The 7,500-nt window shown below is 42.8% G+C and overlaps 2 protein-coding genes across 3 annotated transcripts in view; one reads left to right on the forward strand and one right to left on the reverse strand.

Moving 5' to 3' along the window:
* LOC125031241 (paramyosin, long form-like) overlaps window positions 1–6,879 on the forward strand; it is a 97,474-nt gene extending 90,595 nt beyond the window's left edge. For both annotated transcript variants that reach the window (XM_047621887.1, XM_047621885.1), the window contains exons 13-17: window positions 176–304; window positions 832–996; window positions 1,881–2,087; window positions 3,421–3,621; window positions 4,084–6,879. In XM_047621887.1, the coding sequence (XP_047477843.1) occupies window positions 176–304; window positions 832–996; window positions 1,881–2,087; window positions 3,421–3,621; window positions 4,084–4,281 (900 nt within the window). In that variant the 3' untranslated portion in view covers window positions 4,282–6,879. The remainder of the gene's footprint in view (window positions 1–175; window positions 305–831; window positions 997–1,880; window positions 2,088–3,420; window positions 3,622–4,083) is intronic.
* Window positions 6,880–6,881: 2 nt separating this feature from the next.
* Window positions 6,882–7,500, reverse strand: part of LOC125031243 (protein tipE-like) — a 1,931-nt gene continuing 1,312 nt past the window's right edge. Inside the window, exon 1 of the mRNA XM_047621889.1 lies at window positions 6,882–7,500. This exon is cut by the window's right edge and continues 1,312 nt beyond it. Coding sequence (XP_047477845.1) covers window positions 7,214–7,500 — 287 coding nt within the window. The 3' untranslated portion in view covers window positions 6,882–7,213.

Here is a 7,500-nt window from a genome sequence, read left to right on the forward strand (position 1 = left end):
GCCTCTAATTAGGACATTACTATCATAACAGAATACAAATGACTTGTAAAAAAAACTAGTATTCTATCAATATCTTACCCTTCATCATTGCGTCTCGAACATATGATAAGGACCGACGTTTTCTCCTTTGACGTAGGACCCGCTAACCCTTATTTCTTTCTTCCTTCGCCTTCAGGAGCTCCAGACTCACTACGATGAGATTCAGCGCCAGCTTCAGCAGACCCTCGATCAGTATGGTGTTGCCCAGCGCCGCGTCCAGGCCCTCACTGCTGAGTATGAGGAGGCTCGCTCTAACCTTGAGGGTGTAAGTACCTCTGGCAAGGATTTTGCATTGTCTTTTTACCTTTGCGTCCCTCTTTTCACTGGATTTTATTTTCCTTTTTCTTTTTCTTCTTCTTTTGTTGTCTTCTTTGCTGTTCTTTTGTTTTATTTTCCCTTCCTTGTCTTTCTACCTCCTTTTTCTGTCTCAAGTTCTTTTTCTCTCTCGGTTCTACATTCTTGTCCTTCTCTTCCTCCTCTGTACCCTCCTTTTCTACATCCAACCTCCTCTTGAGTTATTTGTACCTGCATTATCCTTGAATTATATCCTCTTTGTTTATCGTTCTCTTTCGAGCCATTCCCTTCCCTCTCCCCTCCCCTAGAAACATGTATCAAATCAATAAAAAAAAGGAATATATATATATGTATCTTTCTTTCTCATCTTTCCTTCCTCTTCTCTAAATTTACCCGTATCCGACACTCAAAACAATGCTCTATGATTCTTCAAAAAAGGAGAAAAATACAACCTTAATAACTTTGATCTCATCATCCGCCTCTTCTCTCTCCCTCCAGGCTATCCGTGGCCGCCGCTCCGCTGAGATGCAGTATGAGGAATCCTCTGCTCGCATCAAGGACCTCACTACTATTAACATCAACCTCACCAACGCTAAGGCTAAGCTCGAACAGGAACTTTGCGTCATCGCCGGAGACTACGATGAAGTCAGCAAGGAACTTAGGGTGAGTGAGGGTTAACTTGAAGGTGATTTTTTTTTTTTTTTTCATGGGTTTGGTATGGGTTTGGTATGGGGTGTTAGGTTTGGGTGTGTGTGGGTGGAGGTATGGGGGGGAGTGGGGGTGTATGGGTGGGGGATTTGTGTGTGTGTGTGTGTGTGTGTGCATGTGTGCGTGTGTGTGGGGGGGGGGGGGGGGGGGCATGGGTGTAGGTGTGGCAGAAACAGTTTCAGCAAATGTGAATATCATCTGATTTCTAAAAATGCGAATTAATATCAGCCTCGAATGTGAAACGCCTAATCTAATTTAGGATCACCTTTATATATCTGAACATGAATTTATGCCTCTTATATACATTCTTCTACCTACATGCATCTATACTTGAACGTATTTGCCCTGATTCCCTTTATACATTCATTCCTCTACGTTCATGTCGCAGAACTTGAAAGCATTTATCTATGCCAATCCTATATTTTCATGCATCAACTCAAATGCGTCAGAGCTAAACAAAAATATTCACCATGAAGCCGTTTTCACAGATTTAGGTCACACACACACAGAAAAAAAATATCTCAAAACGAGTAATAATCTCACACACTCAACACAACAACACAAACTTCTCAGAAACTCTCTCATTAATTCATCCAAAATCTCTCATTTAATAACCCAAACACTCATATTCATTAACCAAAACACTCATGTATTAACCCTAAACTCTCTCAATCTCCCTCTCTCTCTCTCTCTCTCATTTCACCTTCAATTATCAACCCAAACCCTCATTTTTACCAACCCTACATCACCCTCTCTCTCTCTCTCCCTTTCCCTTTCTCCCCCATTATCTCCCTCATTCCTTCTACTTTATTCATCTCATCCACCCCTTCCCCCTCCAGCTGTGCGAGGAGCGCCTGAGCAAGGTCAGCGTGGAACTGAAGCGCACCGTCGAGATCCTCCACGAGGAACAGGAACGTTACGTCAAGATCGAATCCATCAAGAAGTCTTTGGAAGTCGAAGTCAAAAACCTGAGCATCCGCATCGAGAGTGTCGAGGCCAATTCTCTCGCCAACACCAAGAGGATGATCTCCAAGCTGGAGGCTAGGGTGAGTGTGGGTGAGGGTTGGGGGAGGGTAGGGGGAGGAAGGGGGAGAGTAGGGGGAGGGTAGGGTGAGGAAGGAGGAGAGTAGGGGGAGGGTAGGGTAAGGAAGGGGGAGAGTAGGGGGATGGTAGGGGGAGGAAGGGTGACGGTAGGGTGAGGGTAGGGTGAGGAAGGAGGAGAGTAGGGGGAGGGTAGGGTAAGGAAGGAGGAGAGTAGGGGGAGGGTAGGGTAAGGAAGGAGGAGAGTAGGGGGAGGGTAGGGGGAGGAAGGGTGACGGTAGGGTGAGGGTAGGGGGAGGGTAGGTGTGGGTTTGGAGTAAGGAAAGGTGGGTTTGAGGGTGACAGGGATTTCCGGGAGATTAGGGTGAGTAAATCATCTAGCTAAAGGGTGAGTTAGAAGGGTGAGTAAGGATGACGTAGGTGATTTTCGGCAAGTTATAGAGGGATTACTGGTAAGTTAGGGAGAGATGGGATGAGCAAGGAAGGTCAAGATGAATAAGAGGGTTTCTAAGGGTGAGATGGCGAGGTTTCACGGAACGCTAGGGTGAGTTCCAGGAGGTAAGGGTGAGGGTGTAGCCGGAGAAAAGTCTATGGGTGATTCTAGGAATATGAGATGTCTCGAATGAAGTTAGATCAGAGAAACCAAGATATTCTTCTTCTCTTTCGTTCTCGCTCTTTCTGTGTCTTTTATTCTTTCTCTCTCTCTCTCTCTCTCTCTCTCTCTCTCTCTCTCTCTCTCTCTCTCTCTCTCTCTCTCTCTCTCTCTCTCTCTCTCTCACTATATATCTATCGATCTATCTATCTATCTATATATCTGTCTCTCTATTTATCTATCTATCTACCTATCTCTCTCTCTCTCTCTCTCTCTCTCTCTCTCTCTCTCTCTCTCTCTCTCTCTCTCTCTCTCTCTCTCTCTCTCTCTCTCTCTCTCTTTCTTTCTCTCTTTCTGTCTGCCTCTCTCCTCCTTCTTCTCCCCCCTTCATTTCTCTCTCTCTCTCTCTCTCTCTCTCTCTCTCTCTCTCTCTCTCTCTCTTTCTCTCTCTATCTCTCTCTCTCTCTCTCTCTCTCTCTCTCTCTCTCTCTCTCTCTCTCTCTCTCTCTCTCTCTCTCTCTCTCTCTCTCTCTCTCTCTCTCTCTCTCTCTCTCTCTCTCTCTCTCTCTCTCTCCTCTCTCTCTCTCTCTCTCTCTCTCTCTCTCTCTCTCTCTCTCTCTCTCTCTCTCTCTCTCTCTCTCTCTCTCTCTCTCTCTCTCTCTCTCTCTCTCTCTCTCTTTACCTATTTATCTATTCATCTCTCCCTCCCCACCAAACGCTAACCCCCCCCCCCCTCCCTCCCACAGGTACACGACCTCGAGATCGCCCTTGACGAGGAGCAGCGCCGCCACCAGGAAACCATCAAGGTCCTGAGGAAGAAGGAGCGCAACGTGAAGGAGCTCGTCCTTCAGGTCGAGGAGGACCACAAGAACATCCAGATCCTGCAGGAGACCCTCGACAAGACCTACGAGAAGATCAACGTCTACAAGCGCCAGCTGTGCGAACAGGTCGGTGCTCGAGCTCGAGGAATAGGGTGCAGAAAAAAAGAAAAAAAAAAGAAAGGGAATATATATATATATATATATATATATATATATATATATATATATATATTTATATATGTATGTATGTATGTATATGTATATATATATATATATATTCATATATATATATATATATAAAATACTGTACGTCTGCATATTTTTTCTTCTTCTTTTGCATGTATGTAGGTATGAATCTGTTTGTATGCATATTGTTGATAGATGTATAATTTTGTCAGTTTAGATGTGTGGTATTGTGCATTTACACGCACTATAAATCGAAACCTTTCATAAGAATAAAGAAATATCAAAATATACTGACTCATTCATACAGTATAACTAACAAGAGCGCTACATATCAGCTTGCTAAACACACTTGTCTCTCTCTCTCTCTCTCCCCGTCGTGTCCTTCCCCTTCGGCGCCCGCAGGAGTCCGTGTCCTCGACCAACCTGTCCCGCGTGCGCAGGTTCCAGAGAGAGCTGGAGGCCGCCGAGGAGCGCGCGGACGTCGCCGAGAGCAGCCTGTCCATGATCCGCGCCAAGCACCGCACCTTCGTCACCTGCCAGAGCACGGTGTTGCCCAGCGGCGAGACCGTCGTGGTAAAGGAGACCGTGACCCAGCAGTAAAGGCGTCCTTCGGTCCCCAAGCCGATCGGCAGCGCCCCCCTCCTTCTCCTCCTTTGGCCCGCGTCGTCGCCAGGGGGAGCCCTTCTCTCTACTCCCTCGCGACGGCGTCCGCAAGCAAGATGGTTTACATCGTCTATTTTCTTTTTATCGTGATAGACACTTTTTTTTTTCAATTTGTCTCTCCTTCTATCTTGAAGATATAGTATTAATCTAAGAGGAAAAAAAAAAATATTACTTTTAAAAGAAATCTAATTTAAAGGACTAACTTGTAATAAAAATGTAAGGCGAATCTCAAGCTCCTTAGATAAGGAAAGGAAACCAAACAAGAGAAGTGAAGATATGCCACACCATCACAACAATGTACTCATTGTATATATAATTGGACGTAATAAAAGATTTGTCATACACGAACGAACTGTCTCGATGACGTCATCCTCCCGTGCTGGGATTGGGGGAAAGGATATACAATGCGGAGGAATTATGCAAATGAGTTTGGTCATTTCTCTATGGTGATAATGATGATGAAGAGTGACTAGGAGAACCGATGGATGAAGTCGTTGTTCCAGAGATGAATAATATTATTCATTCTTTTTTTCATTTTACTTGGCTTTATCTCTCTCTCTCTCTCTCTCTCTCTCTCTCTCTCTCTCTCTCTCTCTCTCTCTCTCTCTCTCTTCTCTCTCTCTCTCTCTCTCTCTCTCTCTCTCTCTCTGCTATTTTTTTTATTTTTTTAATTTATATTCCTTACTGCCTTGGATTGATATACTGATTTTAGCATTATGTCTTCATTGATATGATTACGATATTATCCTTATTCTTAAGACTTTTATCAGTTTATAATTTGCCTCGTTTTTATCATTCGTGATATTCATTTTGACATTCAGTTTTATCTACACTTTCTTAAATCATTATCATCATTATTATTATCATCAACAATACCACCTATCTTTCCTGCCTAATCATTCTTATATCCTTATCATCATAATTAATAACCGGATAATTATTACCATCAATTTCAATAAACATGAAGTGCCAACGTTTTCATGTAAAAACATCATTGCAAGATTATCATTATTATCAGTGCAAAGCAAAATAACGTTTATAATGCACACAACACAAGATATCTAGGAAGAATTACCTAATAGATGAAACCGTGTGAGTCTCTCAGGTATAATGCCTCTTCATTCTATTCTTCGCATAATGCTACAGTAAACTTGGGATAATACTTGATGTAAAATGTACATAGAATCAAGATTATGTGGACTGACAACCTCGCAAATAAAATGGATAAGTTCCATCCAGGCAATGTGTTAACCTTGACCTCGAAAAAGAAAACTGATTTAAAAATGTGTGGATATGACATTAACCCTTTTCTACTGCAGCTACCAGTGGGTTGGGATGCCTTGAGCACTGACCTTACCCGGCTCTATATCCACACCAGGTCAGCCCATCAAGTTATTTCTCGTTTCTCCTGGCTGGGGTATAAAAGGAGAGCTCGAGAACATAACCCGGGTTTAATGGCATGAAGGAGGCATCATAAACGAGCGTGCGAGAGGAGACAGGAAAAAAAATCCAAATGGAAATACTAGTTTATATTTTCTTTTGTCTTTTTTTTAATTTCTATTATTTAGCAGGCCGTTTGGGTGCGTGTGTATATATATGGGTGTATGTTGTTGGTGTTTCAATGTGTAGTGTGGCTGGGAAATAAAACACCATCTTACCCACAACGCAACCCGATTTTAAGCACTGGTGGATGAGGTTCGTTCGCTCGAAACACTTGATGCGTTCACGACTCTCGAGTGACATGACTTCTCTAATCTCTACATTATATCTATTCTAAGTGATTGTGTCGTATATATTTTCTTCCTTCTTTTCTTCACTTCGTTTACATCATTATTTTCCATTCGTGATTCTAGAACGACGCTTGAGACCATCTCGAAAGGCGTGTGTGTCTGATTCATTTCTTTAAACCTGTTTCGGATCGACTGAAACACTTCCATGCTAAAAAAGGGTTTCTCATGCATGGTCTTTGTGGCGCTTGAGTGTTGTCCTTGAATTCGTTCGGAAAGTGGGTAAACAACTTTATCTGTTTATGCTCTTGCTCTGTTTATAGATAGTTCATTCTTACCTCTTCTACTTTCCGCTCGCTTAGTTGTCTATCATGGTCTAAATGCGTATTCGAGACACATTTGAAGATGTCATATCGTTTTATGAATGGGCACCAAAGCGAATTATTTTCAACTGGGAATTAGGTGATGAACCCCAAACTTATTTTTTTTTTAACTGTATTTTAGGTCATCCCACCCCTATCCACTCAAAAAAAGATAAAAAGCTATTTATTTCAGAATATGTTTTTAGTGTAAGGACGATCATTGACGCTGTTTATACATGGTATGGCCGACGAAGACAGCAAAAGTGTGTTCCCGATGTCTCTGAACTGAACCTATTTTGCCATGCCACAGACTAGTTCATGGGGGACACACTTTTTCGTTTCTGTGGCGTTTTTCCGTCTGATTTATGTGTGTAATGTAACGCTATCATATTGGTCCTGTCGGATCAAAATCAAGCTGAGAAAGTCAATAAAAGAGCTTGATCTTACCTACGTTGTTTTATTATTTCCTCGAGATATGGTGTTCGAGAAAGAGTGAAAGGACGCTAGTCTTGGTATACATACACATGAAACATTACAGCTGGTGCTAAGTGTTGGGTATTCATCAGGTGCAAATAGTAAAGATTTGATAAAGGAAAAAATGAATTCTTACCATACTCGTACACGCATATAAACATCTTACAGTATACATAATGAAATATATTCCTGAAGTGAGTAGATTACATTACTTGACTTCTTAAACATTAACATGACATGAGTCTGGGTTACTGCAAAATACAGTAAGAGGTATAAGATGCACAGGCCGTTTAGCAGATGAGCTTTTCAACCATTCAGAGACATTTCTGCCTTGGGGGAAAAGTTGATGTTGACCTGGTTAAAACGCCGCGCAGGAGACACTGCAGGATGTACCGAGGCTTTAGCAGCAAAGATTCGCCATTCCTCCGCCCAATCCTTCTTCGCTTGGTCATTTTCTTCCCCTCCAATCCCCTTCTTCTTCTCGTTTGTCTTCCAGACGCGGTGGACCTCCCCGGCTAGGTTCTTCAGACTCTTGAGATTAGTCTTGACACCCGAAGAGAAGGCCAAGCCCAGTTCCCGAGACGAGGCCTCCT

This window comes from Penaeus chinensis, chromosome 12 (assembly GCF_019202785.1).
Source record: "Penaeus chinensis breed Huanghai No. 1 chromosome 12, ASM1920278v2, whole genome shotgun sequence".
NCBI classification, from domain to species: Eukaryota; Metazoa; Arthropoda; class Malacostraca; order Decapoda; family Penaeidae; genus Penaeus; species Penaeus chinensis.